At 34.7% G+C, this 21512-nt stretch overlaps 1 protein-coding gene and 1 long non-coding RNA gene across 3 annotated transcripts in view; one reads left to right on the plus strand and one right to left on the minus strand.

The window, feature by feature from the left end:
• The window catches only part of ankle1 (ankyrin repeat and LEM domain containing 1), a 72223-nt gene that overhangs the window by 34268 nt on the left and 16443 nt on the right, over positions 1–21512 (minus strand). For both annotated transcript variants that reach the window (XM_039654214.2, XM_039654211.2), the window contains exons 2-4: positions 1768–1920; positions 1456–1561; positions 1160–1280 (exon numbers count right to left, since the gene is read on the minus strand). In XM_039654214.2, coding sequence (XP_039510148.2) covers positions 1160–1280; positions 1456–1561; positions 1768–1920 — 380 coding nt within the window. The remainder of the gene's footprint in view (positions 1–1159; positions 1281–1455; positions 1562–1767; positions 1921–21512) is intronic.
• On the plus strand, positions 15552–18264 carry LOC148970966 (uncharacterized). Its single transcript, XR_016147345.1, has 5 exons — positions 15552–15686; positions 16018–16124; positions 16619–16781; positions 16876–16957; positions 17138–18264. It is a non-coding gene; the product is annotated as an uncharacterized LOC148970966 (long non-coding RNA).

Raw genomic sequence — 21512 nt, forward strand, 5'->3', positions numbered from 1 at the left:
GGCAGAAAGATCAAAGCCAAAAATCTGAACAAGTTGTGTTTCAAATTTTAGGTTGATATCTCAAAAAATGAGCTTTCAGTAAGATTTTGTTTGAGCGCAGTACCAAACTTTTTTACTAGGGCACAATCAGACTCCATTACTGCCCATATAAGGGCGTCTGCATTTCCATTCGTGTTTTGAGTGATATGAACCATTATTTTCACAATTTTCATACAATTTCTGAAGTAGAGATCCTATTCAGAAGTAGCATGGGAAGTTTGGCAGATTTTGATATGAATTGAACCTCTAAGAAACACATACAAAGAACACGCATGTAAGTCATAGCTAGCTGACACGTCACAAATGGTGAATTTATTATTTTTTTCTTGATATTTCAAACTTGTCAGACCTTTTTTTTCCAAAATAATTGAATGGATTCTATCTTTTGAACTTTTGGCATGAAAACAAACTGAGGTATCTACCATTTTTTCATGATTTTTCATGTTTACTGCTATTTTAAAATAAAGGTCTGAACACGCCTTATGAGTATGAAAATATTCTTGTTTTATATTGATAAATTATGGCTCCTCTGTAATATATTTTGAAAATCAGTCACCAAATATGGAAACTAGAGATTGTAAGCTTTCAAATGATATATAGTTTGTCAATATTATTTAAGGTATTTACGAAGATATTATTGTTTTAAAAATATAGTGGCAAACGTCCCACCTGTGGGACGGTGACAGTTAAGTGACAGCCTCATTGATGTAGCCTATTAGGCTGTTTCGACTGCAATGTTTTAAGGTTTCATTATTTTTTCAATTTAATTTCAGTATTGTGATTAAGTAATTAATTTAACTACATTTTTTCACTTGAATTAATCTGCTACCATCTTTCAATTGCTCTGAAAGCAGCTGAAGATTACACAAAAAATTGACACTTTTTCAAAGTCTGTGATTGTAGCGCCTCTTAGCGGCCAAAGGCAGCAAATACACCTTAACTTTTACCACATTCTGGTTGTCTACCTACTGTATAGCAATTGTAAGTCGCTTTGGATAAAAGCATCAGCTAAATGAATAAATGTAAATGAACTGCACAGGGAACAGGGAACAGTGAAATATGTAGAGTAGGGGATGGAACTGTGATAAATAACTTAACTGGTAACAACAAAAAATCTTACAATATTGAAATTTGGGTACATCGTGTTCCTCTTTGGATGTGTGGGATTCATACTCTTGAAGAAGACTAGCACATTTACTGTTCTCCTCCTGTTCTGCCAGATCAGATGGTTTATTCCCATCCTAGAAATAAAGTAAACACTTTTATAAGGTTCCCCATTCAGCAACTGTATAAAAAAATGTCAATAAAAAAAAATTTAAAAGGCACTTATAGCTTTCACTTAATTTAAAAAACAGAGTTAAATGTTTAGATCTATACTGGTCAGTACTGGAGATGTGAATGCACTGAATGCTTTACTTGATCAGTGAGGTTTGGGTTTCCACCGTTTCTTAAGAGTAATCTGAGATTCTGAAAACATCCCCAAGATGCAGCAATATGCAATGGAGTCAGATCCTCACTACTCCTAAAAAACAAAAACAACAACTTAATCTTCAACACAGCTATGTAGGAAACATGTTCAGTAATACTTCTTTGCCATGGGTATTATTCTATTATTAAACTGAATGGCGTGAATGACCAATCATAGACAAGCATTCCTATAAAGCGAGCGTGTAACTGATATGATCCTCGCATGGCAGTGCACCACTCATGTCTAACGGTGTAACTGACCTGAGGTTCGGGTCGGCTCCATGCTGAAGGAGGAGTTTCAGGCAACGCAGTCCTTTCTCGGACTCTTTACCTGAAGACAGATGAACCGCTGCCACGCCGTCCCGGATGATCCCATTCGGATTAGCCCCCCGACACAGCAGAGACTCGACACGTCTGCACAATAACAAGATCACGCTAGGGGTTTCATCAACTAGTCGACTAGTCGACTGACACAACCACTAGTTGGCGCTGTTGGCCTTAGTCGACTAGTCGGAAACAAAATGATGACATATATATATAGATATATTTTTTTTGTTAACTATCCCTTTAAATACAAGCGACAGTACTATATACTATAAGCACTATAAGGCGCACCTTCAATGACCTATTTTAGAACATTTTTCAAACGTTTGACTGGGTTTGCATTATGCATCCACTAGATGTGCTAAAGGGAATGCAGCGAGTGCGCGGCGTCGGAGGTGAGGCGTTTATTTAGTAAGCGTGAGCGCGCTGGGGCGGGCACGTAACTTACATTCGCAGCCTGCTGACAGCAGTGTCTGTTCGTGTGTGTGTTAGAGAGAGCGCTCGTGAGCGGGAGATATTTTAACGAGGTTGAACTGGCCGTGTGACAAAGCGGGCATAAGATGGACACGAGCGCGAGCAATTGATCCATATATAATGCGCTCCGGATTATAAAGCTTGAGAAAAGGCCGGATTGAGAAAGTTAAAGGCTTTTAAGTGCGCTTTATAGTGCGGAAAATACGAGTACTTTAGACCAGCACGCGACGTGTTTAATATAGACGCATATTATCCTACACCAGATTTTCTCTCAAATGTTTGCTTTCACTTTCTATATGGGGAGGCTGCACTTTAGACATAGCCAATTCTGTTTATGTAAACATTGTGTGTATTTAACAGTATTAGCATAATAAGACTTGAAAGATAACTTAGTCCAGTATTCAGGCGCTGTTTGACAGGCGCCTGTGAGCGTCGGGGATATGCCGCGCGCTCAGGAAAGCGCACGTTAGAACAGCGCGTGAATTAAATGTTTAACCGGCAAGGCTTATGCAAACAATGAACTTTTGTGAATTGCAGTGTCCCGTACCTATTCCTTAACGTGTGATGTGTAGGCTACGTCGCGTTGTACAGTTGAGAGGCGCCAGAACTGATAGAATGCACTGTAACACGATACTACTACTACCATATTTCTTCAAAAGCAGATCGTGGAGACATTTATTATTCGTGTTGTCGCACACCCCTAGAATAAACCATTTAACGACTAGTCGACTAGTCGTCGACTGTTATGCAAAACTAGTCGACTAGCAAAAATCAGTAGTTGTGAAACCCCTAGATCACGCTCATATCTGCATGTGACAGCATGCAACAGTCCAACACAAGTGCTGTGAACTGACCTTGCTGCAGAAGAATACACATTGCATGAAATATCAAATAAAGGTAAAATAAAAAAAAAACTTAAGTTTAAAAATCTAAATGTAAAGTCTAAATCTAAAGTTTAAAAAGCCATCTTTCACAACAAATAAAGCAATATGTTACAGACGCCTTTGATTTTATTCTCTTCTAAACCACAAAAACTCACAGTAACACTTTCCTAAACATCCGCATTTCCCTTGGGCTGATCCTTGACATGAGCGCAAAGCTGATTCTATGCTTGACTATTTTTATTAAAATGTTACAGATTTATGTAGCCAATGAAAATATACATTTACAGAATACATTTTGAAAGAAAGGTCTTGTTAATGATTTTCCATTTTGTTGAAGGTAATTAAATCAACAGTTTTTCAATAACTGAAGAATATGTAGGAGCTGAAGCCACAGTAATTCACACGATGATGAATAGCTGCTAACTTAACCCTTATGCTGCATTAGGGACATTTTTGGTCTTTTGCAGTTTAATTTCTTTGACCATTTTGACTGTTTTAATGCAAACGGTATGTAATTTGGCAAAATTGTGACTTTTTGGATAAATGTAAAAAATGTGATCCCATTTAGCAAAATATATATATAACACACACTGTGTAGATCAAATAGTAACACTCAGCACCATAAAGACCAAAATGGCCCATTGAAACCCATTAAAACGTTTAAATCCGAGGCTGTCATTAATACCTGAAACATGATTTTTGCTCAAACATCCTTTCATTGTGAAGCAAAAGCATTATATTTGCATTATATAGTGTATTCCACCAGATGATGTCACTACATATGTATTTAATATGGGTGGAAATGCACCTTATTTTCCTGGTTTCCACTAGGGGGCAGTATGGAGTGCGTTTAAGAAGCATTTTAATGGCTCAATGATCTAAAATTATGTTTCAGAGTATGTGTGGATGTCTGAGAGCAGTGTGTGTGTGTGTGTGTGTGTGTGTGTGTGTGTGTGTGTGTGTGTGTGTGTGTGTGTGTGTACTTGTCTACCTATCTAAGAGGGGACTTTGGTGTCGTTACACACTCACCAACAGGGGACCGCCGAGCGAAGTGGGGACATTTTTCAAGTCCCCTGTTAGTTATGCCTTAAAACATGTTAAAATCAACTAAAAAACGCTCTGGTGAATTTTTTACATTTTTGACCAAGTGGGGACTTGCGAGTGTGTGTGTGTTTAAGCCCATACTCAGCAGCGCTCCTGTAGGCTGGAGCAAGAACTGCAATGGCCCATTAACACACGTCGTTCACACTTCTCTATTGTCTGAATGCCTTGCTGTCCCAGAGGCTCTGAGACTGTAGAGCTGCTGGTGAACTGGCTGCTTATAGGAACTTTCAGTAACTTTATAATAACTGCATGGTATTAATCATTAGTTAAGCATTAGTGAACTGATAATTCACCATTTATTAAGCATTAAAATACATTAATAAGCAGTATATATGTAAATACAGCTATAAATGTTTTTTTTTCTTGTTTTAATAGCATATCTATAATGTGTTTAATAATTGTATTTTCATACTTTATTAATGATCAATTTACATCTAAATGAAGTATAGCATTATTTACAAACCAGTTATTTAGGAGTTGTCAGTGGTTCATAAGATCACTTAGAATGTGTGAGTAAATTATATATATTATTTTTAGGGCCGGGACTCGATTAAAAAAAAATCTAATTAATTAGAGGCTTTGTAATTAATAAATCGAAATTAAGCGCATTTTAATTGCATAAATATTTGAACTGAGAACAGTGAGAAGATTTTTTCTCACATGGATTTTTAGTATATCATTTAATAATGACTGAATACATAAGCTTAAGCAACAAAATATTGTTTATTTTTGTTCAACCAAATCCAACAGACCAGTGCAATTGTATATGTTTTGCGTTGAGGTGAAACTTGAGGGTCGATGTGATATGCGAATTCCTTGTTGCATAGCTTGCACACAACAACCATGCTCTTAATGACGCTTCCATCGGTTCGTTCTTATAACTAAATTTCCCATCCACAGGACCAACCGAAGGGGTCTCGTCAGCGTCTTCGTTCATGTTCACTGCTTTTTTTTTTTATTAGCTGAGGTATAGACTGTAAAAAAAAGTCATGAACGCTAGTTGGTGCTCCAGTATTATCAGTCCGCCCAGGGCTGGACTGGGACAAAAAAAATCGGCCTGGGCATTTTGGCCCAGACTGGCCCACTACATATAAACATACACACAACTGAACTGTGTACGCCCTTGAATATGTATACCAACAACTCCTATTAAAACCACCAACCCCATCTAATGAGTGAGATGAAATAACTACTAAGTTTAAAATACAATTCTCCAATTGCATTGGCAATACCAGTCTTTCTCACAAGATGTTTATATATTAACTGTATATTAACGCCACATTAATTGTGGCGTTCCGCAAGGCTCTGTTTTGGGCCCTAAGTTATTTTTGTTATATATAAACGATATATGCAAAGTGTCGGATGTTTTAAATTTTATTCTTTTCGCGGATGATACAACAATTTATTGTTCTGACCCAAATCTTACAGAGCTTGTGTTGGTGGTAGAGAAAAAATTGTACAAACTAAAGAATTGGTTTGATTTAAATAAATTGTCACTAAATTTAAATAAAACGAAATTCATGGTATTTAGTAATAAAGAGTTAAATAATGAGATCAGGATTACTATTAATAAAAATATTTTAGAAAGAGTAAATCATATAAAATTTCTTGGAGTAATTATTGATTGTAAAATGACATGGAAACCGCATATTTTTAATGTTCAGAAGAAAGTATCTAAAATGATTGCAATTTTGTACAAGTTGCAGTATATCTTGAGTAAAAATGCATTACATTTACTTTATACTTCACTTGTTACACCATACTTAATGTATGGTATTGAAATTTGGGGAAATACATACAAAACTAGAACTAATCCAATCTTTTTATTACAAAAGAAGGTTATTAGATAAATTAATTATGCCCCATACAATGCACCAAGTAATTTACTGTTTCATCAATCAAAAATTTTAAAGTTTTATGATTTTGTCGATTTGTACACGTTAAAATTTATTTATCAAGTCAAATATAATAAAACTCCTAAATGTTTGCAATTATTATTTTCCCAACGAGAAAGTAAATATGATCTTAGAGGATTATGTATATTTAACCAACCACAAGTACATTCTACATTAAGAGAACACTGTTTATCAAATAAAGGAGTTAAATTGTGGAATAGCTGTTGTAATGAGTTAAAACAAGCCACATCTATTTTTCAGTTTAAAAAATATTACAAGAGAATAACATTGGAAAACTATAAAAGAATAAAAATGAATTAGACAGGCTTGCTTCTGGTGTGGACAATGGTTCACGAAAGTGTTAATGTTATTTTTATGAACAGATGTTGTCATTAATAAGTTACATTTCATTCTAAAGTTAAGGGCAGGCATAATAAGCTTTAGCTTCTGCCTGCACCTGGTCGTCTATAGTATTTATGCAGGGATTAAAGTGAAAAAAATTCTTCTGACTGAAATTTTTTTCAGGCCAAGTCAAATTCCTGTAACTTTATTTAAATAGTCGAGACCAATAGCGTTTTAAGGGGAGATGTTTAAAACCAATATAATATTGCCAGTTTGCGTAATTTAAAAGCTATTTTAATCTATGAAAAACAATTACTTATCTTGACAAATAATCAACCATATACATAAGTTTTCAGTGCATGTTTTTATTTTATTTTATTTAAGTGAAGTTTTATAACTTTATTATGTAGGCTATTTAACTTTAACTTTGTAGCCTATTAGAGAGCCTACTTATGTTTAACTGAATTGTTTGCTTTATTTCTCATTGTATAGCTTATTATAGCCTACCTATTAGGGTACTTATACTTTTGAACGGGATATTAGCATTAAAACTGACATTTAACAAAAAAAGAGACATGGTTGTGTAATTTTATATATTCTAAAATATATAAAATATTATATTACTATTCATTCTCTTCACTGTATGTGTACGCATAATACAATAAAACGACACAACCCTGTCTGTTTGTTAAATGTCAGTTTTAATGATAAATAATGTTATATATTTTTAAAATGAAAACAAAAAGAAGCAGGTTTGTGTTTTAGCTATATTTCGTGTTGTTATAAATATATTATAATCAATGTGCGTTGCCTGAACCACATTTGTGTGGCCATTTATATGTTTTTGATAATAATTATGTTCATTTATAAATGAAAAGAGGCACAGTGGTGTTGATGAAAAAAGGCCGAGTTGATAACCGGAGTAGCCGCGTGCTGAGTGACGCGATCAAGAACGCGCTGTTAGCAGCGTCCTCTCGTCCTCGGGAGTTTGTTCTCCCGAGTCGAACTTGGCAAGTCCGAACTACCAAGGACGCAAGTCCGAAGTTTTTGTACTTGGTATTGAGAAACGACCAATATTGACCCACGTTCTGTTTTCTATCATGGGACCGCAGCAAACGAGCTGTGGCCTCGCCTGACAAGATTGAGTGAACAGGGTCCAGGGAGCAGTTTTTCCGTGAGCGGGAATTGAAAAACCGGAGTGGACCATAAGCAAAGTGATTACAGAATGCTTAGAGTGGAGAGAGTAACGTGCTTTCGCTCCACTCAGGCTTTATCACATCCCCCCTCAGCAGGGTGAATACGCATCATCTTTCCTTAATTTAAGACCTATTCAAACTAAAATTAAGACATTTATCACACTGTTTGCGAAATGAAAGCCTATTTACGGCCTTAAAATTATGAAAAGTTAATTTAAGACATAAGGACAGACGGGAACCCTGCAATTGATGGATATCCGTCATAGACCCGCTGCAATTAAAGGAAATCCGTCGAAGCGACGGAGAACTTTAATCCCTGTTTATGTTTCGAATGTTTTGATTGATTGATTGAATGATCTGTAAATGACCAAACCGAATAAATGAAATATAGTATTGGTCAGCGCACCTCTGTCCCTCTAGGGGGGTTCGGGGGCATGCTTTAAAAAGGGTTAGCTCACCCAAAAATGAAAATTCTGTCAGTATTTACTCACCCTCATGTTGTTCCAACCCCGTAAGACCTTCGTTCATCTTCGGAACACAAATTAAGATATTTAAGATATTAAGATCGCTCCTGCATACAGTCCGTAGGCTTCTTGAGGGAATGACACTTGCTGTCCCCGAAAAGTCATTAAAGACATCGTTAAAATAGTCCAAGTGACTACAGGGGCTCAATCTTAACTTTATCAAACGACGAGAATATTTTTGTGCACAAAAACAAACAAAAATAACGACTTTATTTCAATTATTCACTTCCTTCTCCATGGGCCTGTAGTCAGTTAACGTAGTGTGATTGCGTAGAGCTACGTCACACGAAGGCTCACTATTGGCCGACGCTGGTCATGTGTGTGTGATGCGTGTGACGTATAATAACAGAAGCTTACGCTATTAAACTAGTAACCTGACTCGCGCAGAGGGAGAAATAAACCAATAGTTGAAATAAAGTTGTTATTTTTGTTGTTTTTTTGCACACAAAAGTGTTCTCGTCGTTTGATAAAGTTAAGATTGAGCCGCTGTAGTCACTTGGACTATTTTAACGATGTCTTTAATGACTTTTCTATGCCATCAAGAGTCATTCCCTCAAGAAGCCTATGGACTGTATGCAGGAGCGATCTTAATATCTTAAATATCTTAATTTGTGTTCCGAAGATGAACGAAGGTCTCACGGGGTTTGGAACAACATGAGGGCGAGTAAATACTGACAGAATTTTCATTTTTGGGTGAACTAACCCTTTAATGTTAAATTCATCAATCTGGTGCACTTTGAGAGTTCAAATTTAAGAGCTCCAACCCATATTCAGTGTGCAAATTGAACAAAGAAAAACTCAAAACTCTTTTAGTTGGGATATAGTGTCTGTCTACATTACATAATACATAATTAATCATAGTTATAATATTAATCACAAGACAGTTATAGCCATATATTGTAAAACACATGCACTGAAAAATAAAAGCAACTTTCATTATTAGCTTAGAACTAATTTCTGTAACTTGAAAGAGATATAAAAACATTATCTTTTATTTTGATGGAAACGGCATTCAGCTTTTATTTTGACAAAAAACATGGTTTACAAACGGGTCTTATACTCTCATTATAATTCTAATAAAATGCGTAATTGTCAAATATCTCTAACAAACAGTTCTCTACACTCAATGTCTCTCATGATCCCCCTCACTCCTAATCAGACACTGAAGGCGGTTTCTTTTTTTTTTTTTCACGCCATTTCTCTGCACATTCCTTGTGTTTCTTCTCCATCGCTCTGACTATTTTGACAGATACTCACTGACACTGCACGCTCTCTTAGCCCAGAGGGGGAGGTGATTAAAGATGTGATTGGACTAGCCCAGTGTCAATCAAGAAAATTTTGACCTTATACACTGCAAAAAACAAAAGAAACAAAAAAAACAAAAACAAATATAAAAGTAAATTTAAGACTTAGTTATAACATAGATTTTGTGATAGATCTTATTATTTACTTCAGATTAGTTTTAATAAAATATATTTATTTTAAATGTCCCAAAGAAATAAACAACATATAACTTTCAGATTATTTTGTCTGCAACATTTTATGTAAGTCATTAAAAGTCCTGTTACAATTACCGTTTAACAATTAACAATACATTTTTACTCCTGTTAATTTCATATTGGTGTATTTCACCTGGGGTAGTCTTACACCAAAACAAAACAACAGCAATAATGAATTTAATTAAAAATCTAAGAAAATTATGTACATCGAGCCACATTTACACCTGTTATTAACATGAATTTTCATCAATCTGATCACAAGAAATTAAAAAGACAAATGGCTGTTTACACATGGTCACTTTAAACGTGTATGTCACCATGTGTGATTGGATTTCAACCTACTTGAAAGTGTTAGGTTTCTGTCTGTGTTTTGTTCCTTTTTTGTCGGTTCTTATCAGTGTATGGTTTTTCAGCTCATTGTGGTTTTACCAATGTACTTTAAATAAACTGGACTGCTCCATTTAAATACAGCTTTTATTTCATCCTCGTTTGCAATCATCATGGCCGAAAGTAGACAAGATCAAACTCATTCAGATCCTGATTACATCTGTATATCATTGTCCCAATATGATTGTATCTAAAAAAATATATAAGTTAATGCCAAGTGTATAGGACCTTGTTTATTTTTTTGAATCAGTGAATATTTACATACATACACATTCAATCACTAGTTTTTGTTGCTGAGAGGTAGACAGTAAAACAACAATATGGTAATCTCTACAATATCCTCGTTTATGTTTAAAAATATAAATAAGTTAAAAGATAGAAAATCATATCATGGTTTTAGCTTTGTTGTGTTCCTAGATCCATTTACCACATCCATGTTTTAGACATTCCAAATATGTATTATCAAGTATTATCAATTGTATAAGTTTTTGTATTTGAGCTAACATATCTGTTTAATACTAACAGTCTGAGTAAGTAACATTAAGCTCTCAAGTGTCTGCTTACTAAAGCAAGATTTATTGTCATACTCATCATATTTCATTTATTCCCCACCTGCTAAAACAAGGGCTGTCTTAGAAAATGTTAATGTGTTTAAGTATAAACATTGATATATAAACGTGTAAAAATACATGTGGTGTGATTTGACTGTATTGTAAACAGCTCTGCTAAATTACAGAGCTGATTGAAACATATCCCAATGGCTGTGATCGGACGCTTTCTCACTGTGTTTTCAGTCCCTGAGTGGACTGAGCTGCAACCCCCACTACCTGCAGGACATTAGCATCTCTATGGAGAACGGCTTCAAAGGCCAGGCTGTGAAAGTTTACCTTAGACCTAAAAATACACATGCTTAAACAAGTCATCCTATACTTAAAACACTCTGAGGACTCTGCATGTATTTTTTGAGAGATTCAACAAGAGGAACTATTAATATGAGCTTTCGTTTCAGATGTGGTATAAAGGTTTAGTTAAACCAACAAAAATATGAATGCCCATGGTAATCTGCTACATCCCTATAACATCATTTGATTTATAAATGAGCAGATTTTTTATTTATTTATTTTTTTACATTGTGGTAAATTACTTTTTTCTGTCTTTTAAAATCTTTTAAATAGTAAATTAATTGGGGTTATACCAATGTATTGGTGAGTAAACAGTGAACTAGATTAAATATGCATGGAACTCCAAATAAACAACACATGGTCCAGTACTTTCTTAAAGGGATAGTTCACTTTGAAATTAATTTTTGATATGTTTTAGCTTACCTCAAGGGCATTCAAGATGTAGGTGTCTTTGTTTCCACAGTATTTTCAATTTTGACATTTTTCAGTCAAACCGTTGTTGTCTATCAGTCATACACTGGAGGCTAAGGGGGTCCACCAAAAAGCATGCACAGAGAAGTCCAAATTAAACATGATTTAATGACTCGTAAATGTAAGTACACATTGATGGCCTAAGACACGAAATGAGCGGTTTGTGTGAGAAAACCAACAGTATTTATATCGTTTTACCTCGTGTAATCACAGTGATCTGAATCAGTTGTTCAATGTCCAACTGAACCGAACTGAATCAGTTCAATGTTACGCCGGAAGTGATCGCTTGCGTGTGACGTCACTCAATATTTACACAGAGATTTCGGAAGTTTTACCTTTTACTAAACATATTTAGATATCCCGAAATCGTCTTCCATTGCGGTTTGGACTTCTCTGTGCTGCTCTTTGGTGGACCCCCTTCACCTCCAGTGTATGACTGATCAACCCGATCTCACGACCAAGTCGTACGAATTCGACGAATGATTAAAAAGTGGCTAATTCGTAACAATTCATACGACCTCACACGTACGAATTAATACGATTTTGCTAAATCGTACATATTTTACGAATTGGCCAATTCGTATGAATTCGTACGAATGACCTACCCCTGACCCCGCCCCTAAACCTAACCATCACGTGGGTTTAGAAAAATCGTAGGAATTAGTACGAGTGAGGTCGTACGAATTAGTACGAATTAGACACTTTTTAATCATGCGTCAAATTCGTACGAATTGGCAGCCCATTCTCACCCCCAAGGCGTCACTTAATTGACGCCTTGGGAAGCATTTGGACATGCTTCAATATCTGACGCTTTAGGCGCCCTTTAGCGTCAGTCAGATGACGCCCTAGGATCGCGTGTACCCTACCCCCACCCCACACCTAAACCTAACCGCGTCCTCTAACTGACGCTTTCCTTTAGCGTCAGTTAGATGACGCCGTAGGATCGCGTCATGTAAGTGACGCTAAAGGGCGCCTAAAACGTCAAATATTGAAGCATGGTCAAAGGTGACGCCTTGGGGTGAGAATGCGTTGGAATTGGTCGTGAGATAGTGTTGGACTGATAGACAAGAACGGTTTGACCAAAAAATGTCAAAATTGAAAATACTGTGGAAACAAAGACACCTACATCTCGGATGCCCTTGAGGGAAGATAAAACATATCAAAAATTAATTTCAAAGTGAACTATTCCTTTAATGTCGGTAATTTAATGCATTCAGTAATCTGAAGTAACCAATGCTATTATAATACATTAATTAAGTGTATTTATCTTATTCATATGAGCTCATAAAAACACAACCGTTTATAAGTTTATAGTAACTCTTAAAAAACACAACCTCATTGAAAATGGGTAGCACTTTATAAGTTTCCATTTATTAATATTGTTTTTTAACCAAATTAATGAAAATGAACCAACCACTTATTTTTTTACTAACATTAAGTTTTACTAACTTTTTTTTGTTATTTAAATAATTTGTTGGTTAGTTAGTAAAGTGAGTAAGGGATGTAGGCTACATCCAGCCGTCTATTATCGCAAAATAAACACTGAGAAGGGTGAATGACCCAGATGTGAAGTAGCCATATAGTAGCAGCTTCACTAGTGTGAATTGAGTTGTTTTAGTTACAAAAAACAGCAATATCCTTTCATTGACATAGTGCTTAAAACTATTCTTTTGGAATGTGTGGTTAACGATTTACATTCAAGGTAAATTTGCCTTTACATATGATAATCACAGGTGATTGCAGTTTAGTAACTTCCTGCATGTTTTTATCTCGCTAGACCAGGTGTTAATAGACTACATTAAATGCTTCAATTCACTAGCAGATATACTAGCAGTGAAACAATCAGAGGCAGAATTAAGACAGAAAATCATATTGTTGTTGTAAATAAGCTATTCATCTAAGCTGATTCATTCATCAACTATTTGTAAATAACCTGTTCAGTTGTAACAAGTGTATCGACTGTTTTTGCTTCGGCACTTATTATATTGTCTGCTCTACTCTTCGCAAAAGCTGGAAAAACATTTTGGCCACAACTTAGGGACGTGAAAAGGGCTGTCACTCATTTACTTCACCTTACTTTATAGTTAATTCAACGTTTACATACTGGTGGTTGATGTAAAACGTTAAAAAAGTTAAAGTAAATAGGATTTTTAAAAGTAAAATACTTGTGTTTAGGTTCATTATGTAAAAAACAGGAATTTTACTTTTTAAATGGTTAGTTCTGTGGATATCTTAATGTTATGGTATCTGTTTCTCTATGGCATTTTATTTAAAAATCTTTAATCCCAATCAGAGCATTTGAGCAAAGATTGCATTGCGCTCGACCCAATCCAAGCAAACGTTCCACTTGTGTGCCGCTCACACTCACATTGATCAAATCCCGCTCCTACAGGTTGTTTCTCTGTGCTAGATATATCGTTCTCTTTGTCATAAACTTCTTGATCAAATGTCTTAATTGCAGTTGGCTTATGGATAACAGTTAAGATATTTGTGGATTTAACATCCTTAGCTCTTTAACCTAAAAAATGTATTAATCTTTGTGAGGAGCGCATGTAAGCAACCGGTAATTATGAATATTTTTTAACTGGAAGTTATTACAAGCACTCACTTACGGTTTCTTATTTTGGGACAAAAAAACAACAACACAAAAATAACATAAACATGCACTTCCATTCATCATCTGAGCCACAACAAATAAAAACAAACATACATTAAAAAATACACTGTGGATATTTTGAAAACATCTTAAAAAATTGAATTAGGGACTGACTGGACATGTAAGGGGTGCAATTGTTAGAAATTATTTTTGACAGAATCAAAATGGTTTCAGTAATGGTTTTAGCTTTGTTGTGTTCCTAGATCCATTTACCACATCCATGTTTTAGACATTCCAAATATGTATAATCAAGTATTATCAATTGTATAAGTTTTTGTATTTGAGCTAACATATCTGTTTAATACTAACAGTCTGAGTAAGTAACATTAAGCTCTCAAGTGTCTGCTTACTAAAGCAAGATTTATGACATACTCATCATATTTCATTTATTCCCCACCTGCTAAAACAAGGGCTGTCTTAGAAAATGTTAATGTGTTTAAGTATAAACATTGATATATAAACGTGTAAAAATACATGTGGTGTGATTTGACTGTATTGTAAACAGCTCTGCTAAATTACAGAGCTGATTGAAACATATCCCAATGGCTGTGATCGGATGCTTTCTCACTGTGTTTTCAGTCCCTGAGTGGACTGAGCTGCAACCCCCACTACCTGCAGGACATTAGCATCTCTATGGAGAACGGCTTCAAAGGCCAGGCTGTGAAAGTTTACCTTAGACCTAAAAATACACATGCTTAAACAAGTCATCCTATACTTAAAACACTCTGAGGACTCTGCATGTATTTTTTGAGAGATTCAACAAGAGGAACTATTAATATGAGCTTTCGTTTCAGATGTGGTATAAAGGTTTAGTTAAACCAACAAAAATATGAATGCCCATGGTAATCTGCTACATCCCTATAACATCATTTGATTTATAAATGAGCAGATTTTTTATTTATTTATTTTTTTACATTGTGGTAAATTACTTTTTTCTGTCTTTTAAAATATTTTAAATAGTAAATTAATTGTATATCGCCTACTTTCTTTAAATGCTGCACCATCCCATAGTTTGATATTATTTTTGAACTTTTCCTTTATTAACTTTATCATGTTTTATCTGCCATTGATATAGGTTTGTGTTCTGTGCTCTATTTAAAATGCATGCAAAATAATACTAATTATGAAAAGTACTTTTTCCTGATCCAGTTGATGTTTACAACTGGATTTAAAACTAATTTACCAACAGATTCTACCCTTATGTTAATCTAGCTATTTGATTTCAATCACAAAACATTAGCATAACAGAACCAATAGTAATGTTGGCTAACTGTGGTTTATCCGATGGCCCAATCACTGCTCCGATAGCAGAACGTATATCTCTCTATTCCAGGTTCCTAATTCACACTTCATGTTTGGCATTTGGAAGAGCACAACTTTCGAAGACTTCAACGAGATTGTTTCCTACATTGGAGAGTTATCTTTCTATTATAGTTTAAAGATTTATCTACCTACAAGATCCCAAGATCCTAAGCGCACTGAGCCATTTCTCATCTCACTTTTTTTCTTTCCGAAGTAAAAGGTAAGTTGTACATTCTAACTTCATTTTATGATGATTTGTAAATGCTAACATTATACAATGTTTTTGCATCCTCTTACAATGTAAATGTGCATGCAGATTGGTATTATTGATATTCAGTTTCTTTTTAAAATGATTTTATAAAAATACTTGATATAAAAAGTATAGTAAAAATGTAGTAAATTATCAGCCACATTGTCATCTTTTCAATAAGTTATTGTCTACACAATTCTAAGGAGTTTTTTTTTAGAGTATTTTCTATTTTTTTTTTTTTTTTTTTTTTTTACTTAGCATATGCACTATATCCTGCATAAAATGTTCTTATATTTCACAGGAAAATGAGACCCAAAAGAGTTTCTCCTGAAAAGGAAGCCTTGTACTTCATTGCTTCGGGGAAAGATAAAGACACATTCGAGAAAAAATTAATGTGTGAAGAGAAAGGTAAGTTACGGCATTCAATTCTGCCATCAGTATGACTTTGCAAAACTTCATTAAAAGCTAAGTTTGGTCTCTAAATAATGTCGAATGGTTGGGTTTAAAATGTGTAGCTAAAAACAACAGGCTGTTAAAAAAAAACACAAGAGAAACAAAAAAACATGATTGAATCAGTTAAAGGTGGATTTATATCTGTTTTCCTGCCTGTATTTATGCTAGCTGCTGATGTCCAAATTAAACTCCATTGTGTAGATGTGCGAGTGATCTTGATATTATTTGTATGTAACTGCCAGTTAGACTCCGGGGGCCTGTTTAACAATGGAAATTATCAATATTCAGTGTCATGATACATATGAGTTTTGTAGTTTTGCACTTTTAGATGTAGATATCGTATTTGTTTTCCAAGCAGGGCTACCATTTAAAACAGTTTAGACAACCTTAACAACTTTATGAATCTTTTCTCATACTTAATTTACACTTATTTATACCCAATTTATTAGGTTTTGGAGTAATCGCCACAAAGCATATTGAGCCAGGAGAATTCCTACTGGAGTATGTTGGAAGACACATGGCTGGATCTGAAGGAGAGACCCTGCTCAAAAACTACTCAGCTGAAGATGCAGTTTTTTTATATTTCTACTCCTTTCAGGGACAATCTTACTGGTAAGATTAAATTAATGAATGTTCTAATGAAGTATAATTACATCATATTTTGGTATGTTTATATACAGTGTTTTTAAAATATTTCACCATACAGTGTTGATGGCAGTAAAGCTACAGAAAATCTCGGACGATACATAAATGATGACCACATCAAGCCAAACAGCAAAATTAAAATAGTAAGTCTGTATTTAATGTTTTCGTATTGTTTGTCTTATTCTTTGTTTTAATTACTCCTTTTATAGAGCCTCATCTTGATTGTAGCATTATTTGACATTACAAACTAGACAGTTGTGGGTCTTTCAAATGTTGTTGTTTTTGTTTTCAAATGTGTGTTTGTGTACTTTTGTGACCAACAGATAATGGATGAAAAGAAAATGCCACATTTGTGTGTATTTGCGTTAACAAAAATCAAGCCAATCATACCAAAGAAAAAATCATACCAAAGCCTATGGACTAGTATGCAGGAGTGATCCAGCTCTCAGATTTCATAAAAAATATCTTAATTTGTGTTCGGAAGATGAATTAATGTCTTACGGGGTTGAACAACATGAGGGTGAGTAAATACTGACAGAATTTTCATTTTTGGGTGAACTAACCCTTTAAATGCTTTGCTTAAGTTGATGAAGACCTCCACTGTGTATTGCTTTATCCTCAGTTGCAGATGTAATTTTTCCTATGAGTTCAATTAATGCCAAAGCAGTTAATCTTTTTTATCTCTAAAGCCATATTGTTTTTCATTAAATAATTTGTGTTTTTCTAAAAAAAAAATTTAATTTTTGAGCAAACAACTTTTCAAGGATTTTAGAAAACCGAGAGAGCAATGACACTGGTCTGTAGTTGTTAAAGTGTAGTTATACATTTCTCCCAGCCCTGCAAATCTGGTCCTCTAGTTATAAAGGAGCCCAAAACCCTTTAAAATCAGCAACAGACCAGTCTGACCAGTTAGACAGTCTATCTCAAACAAATAGACTATCTAGTTTAAGCCCCCCCCCCCTTTCTAATAGATTGATCAGATAGCGCCCCTTTAATCTTTTCTATTTTACCTGTTCATAATCATTTTTGCATGAATTGAAACGCATGATTGTTCATGATTTTCATGCATGATTTAAATTGTATTATATTACATTATTATTATTCATGTATTTAATTTTATTCATGTATTTAAATGTATATATGTAAATGTAATGTGTTTGAAAATACACAATAAACTTTGAGCAGTTAAAGCTTCAATTGTTCTTTTTTCTATTTCCTATAGTGCTACTGTGCAACCTGTAGAATATGTAGAAAATCCATAGAAATATTATTTTAACTGTTAAATAATACTCTATTTCTACGGATTTTCTACATATTCTACAGGTTACACAGTAGCACCAAATAAATACAATAACATTTCATAACTGTATAATACTATACAGTATTATTAAAAATTAACAGTGTAATACTGTACTTTAATATGGTAAGAAATTACAGTAAAATAATGTTATTTGATTTTACAGTATGCTTAACAGTACTGTAGTTAGTGTTGAAGTAATTTTATTGTTGAATGAAATACAGCAAGTACTGGATAATTGTTGCCAGTAAGTTACTGTTAATTTGACAAGACATTTTTTTACAGTGTATTTTATACAGAATATAAAAAAAGGATAAAACATAATGGACAGATGTGTTGGGAAATGGCAGTTGTATTAACAATATGGCATTAAAATATATTTTGAGCCACCAATCCTACTCCTACCCCTAAACCTACCCCTAACAATTCGTTAAAACTACGTAAACTAACGTTACAATTATGAAGAAAAACGTGACTAACAGAAAAGTATAATCACAATAATATATTTATTGCGAAAATGTCAAAACCGCAACCAAAAGCCGTTCACATGAAGATGCTTTGCAGTCGCAGTCCTCTCTGGCAACATTGTAATAGTTTTGTATGAAGTACAGAGCAGAATTTAAATTAATAATCAATGAAAATGTTCATCCGGCTTCAGTTCGCAGCTTCGCACTATTTCAAAAGAACTAAACCAACCGTCACAGTCCTTCATGTCTCAATCTGTGATGAGGCAGGGAAGAGCCAATGACCATTTGATATCTCTGCCGTAAAACACGACGTATCGCTTCTCAAGGGCGCGATCTTTGAATTTGAATTCATCACCAGCGCGGGATTTGACGTGTACGGTTGCTGCTGAGAATGGAGGCGAAGATCACGACTGGATAAAAGGTTGAATTAGGATTTTTTTCTTGTAAACAACGTAGGCTATGGATTCTAAAGATTTGGATTACATCAAACTAATAATATTGATGTCTTTTGTGAATTTATGTTTTGTTTTATAGGAGAAAACACTTTCTGTGCCTCACGGCAAATAAACTATATTACAAAATGGTTAAACGAGTAAAGTTAAAGAATGTATTTTTAAGGTTTTATAGTGTATTGTTTAACACTATGCAGGCGAAACGAGCAAAATGTTAATATTTATGAGTATTATATCAATAAATGAGACTGAAAACGTAATGAATAAGACAGTTGAATGCAATAGAGTCAAAACATAATGCTACGATTTTAATATGCATAAATTGTGATATGTACAAATGTGTACATCGGTGGATTTGTTCAAACGTAAATAAATTACGTTTTTGTGCTGTCAATAACGTAAATATTTTACATTTTAGTTCTGTAAATACGTCAGTATTATACGTTTCTGCGCATATAAAACGTAATTATATGTACGTATGATAGAACTACACTTTACGTACAAATGCATACGTATTCTCATGAGATCACATTGGATTTTAGTCGACTAAAATATAATGGGTTTAGTTAAATTGTAATGCGTTAATTTAGAATTTAGAATAGAATAAAATGTACAAACCCATACACTCCCGAAGAAAACATCTATTAACCTATTAATATAAATGATTTAAAAGTCTGAACATGCAATACAGATACGGATTTAACTACTGTGATTTAAAAAATATCTTAAAATTAAATAAAAACCACTTTTCCTAAAGTACAACACAGCCTTTTCAATGGATGATATACAGTATGCATTCTTTATAACCATGCATACATCCTTCTTTATTCTTTCAAGCAGAAATATTCTTTGTGTAAATTAAATATAATTAATCCTTATTATACTAAAGCTATTAACAAACTGTGATTGCTTTTCTCTTTTTCTTTGGTTGCTTGATCAATATTAAGGACACAGACCACATTATGTTTGATGCCACTTTCACTTTAAGACGTCGGATTATTTCCAATGACATGCGGATCCAATCGCACTGATGCACATCCGATACACTCACAACTGTTTAAGACATAACCGACATAATTTACATGAATACTGTCCAAAGCGGACATTTAAAGCACTCAATAACCTTGCCCCTTCATATTTATTGGACCTTCTTAATATCTATATTCGATCTCGGACTTTAAGATCATCTTCCTCGCTCACTCTTGTTCTCCCTAGAACCCGCACTACTTCCATGGGGTCCCGGGCTTTTAGTTTTGCAGCTCCTTATTTATGGAACCTGCTGCCACAGGATGTGCGAAACAGTGAAAGTATTCATGTTTTTAAATCTTGCCTTAAGACCCATCTTTTCCGGCAGGCTTTTATGTTTTATGTGATTTTTATATATATATATATATATATATATATATGTGTGTGTGTTAGGGCTGGGCAAAAAAAAATGATTTTTCGATTAATCGGTTTTTAAAATGTGGCCGATTCAAAATCGATTCTCAACGGCCTCGAATCGATTTTTTCCATATAAAGGGCTCGCGGACGCGGTGCGGCGTCTTCTCGTCTCACTGCACTAGACAAGCACTAAGCTAGGGCTGAAACGATTCCTCGAGTTACTCGATTACAAAAATTCCTTGAGGCAAAAAATCTGCCTCGAAGCCTCGTTAAATGACGCAGTTCCTATGGCGCACGCAGGGATCTGATTGTTTCACACGGACCGTTATTCAGGAAGCACACCACAGCGCATGATACATATGACTTCATAAATTGCAGAGAATGTCTAAAGTTTGGGATCATTATATGTTTATAAAGGGAGAGAACAAGATGCAATGTGTCTGCAAAGTATACCTGGCAGGGCTGCCAACTCTCACGCATTCAGCGTGAGACTCGCGCAATTCGATTTTTCACGCTGCGTGTATATCCCTTCGGTCAAATGCCTGAAAGATGAGTTCGTCTATAGATCTACCTGTTGAGCCACTCGTGATCGACTAGTTTTACCGCCGCATATTAATTCGCAAGTTAAAATAGCCTGTAATCTAGTGCGAGCGCGCATGCGAGATGTTGAGCTCCTAACCGCGGCTCGCGCACGACGGCAGAGAGGTAAGCGAGCGCGTGCACCCATGTCTCTCTCACGCGCCAGTCAGACCAATTGCGGCAATTCATCATATGCTTAAACTTTTATGTAGCCACGCAACAAAAATTTCAGCATACATTCACCGGGACGTGATGGAGGAACAAATATTGTGAGACACACAGACACACACACTCTGATGTTTGTCTTGAGATTACAGTTGAAAAAGTCTGATTCTTATTTATAATTGTTTTATTTCCATTTATTTATTTTTTATAAATTGTACACATTTGTGTACCTGTTTGGGTTGATATTTTATATTAATATATTTTTGTTTCCAGGTGGGTAATTTGCAGAAGGTGCAATCCTTTTTTTGTAATGTTGTATTAAGAAGACAAAACTAAGGCCAAATGGGCTTTACTA

Source organism: Pimephales promelas, chromosome 18, assembly GCF_988280905.1.
Source record: "Pimephales promelas chromosome 18, fPimPro1.hap1.1, whole genome shotgun sequence".
Taxonomy (NCBI): domain Eukaryota; kingdom Metazoa; phylum Chordata; class Actinopteri; order Cypriniformes; family Leuciscidae; genus Pimephales; species Pimephales promelas.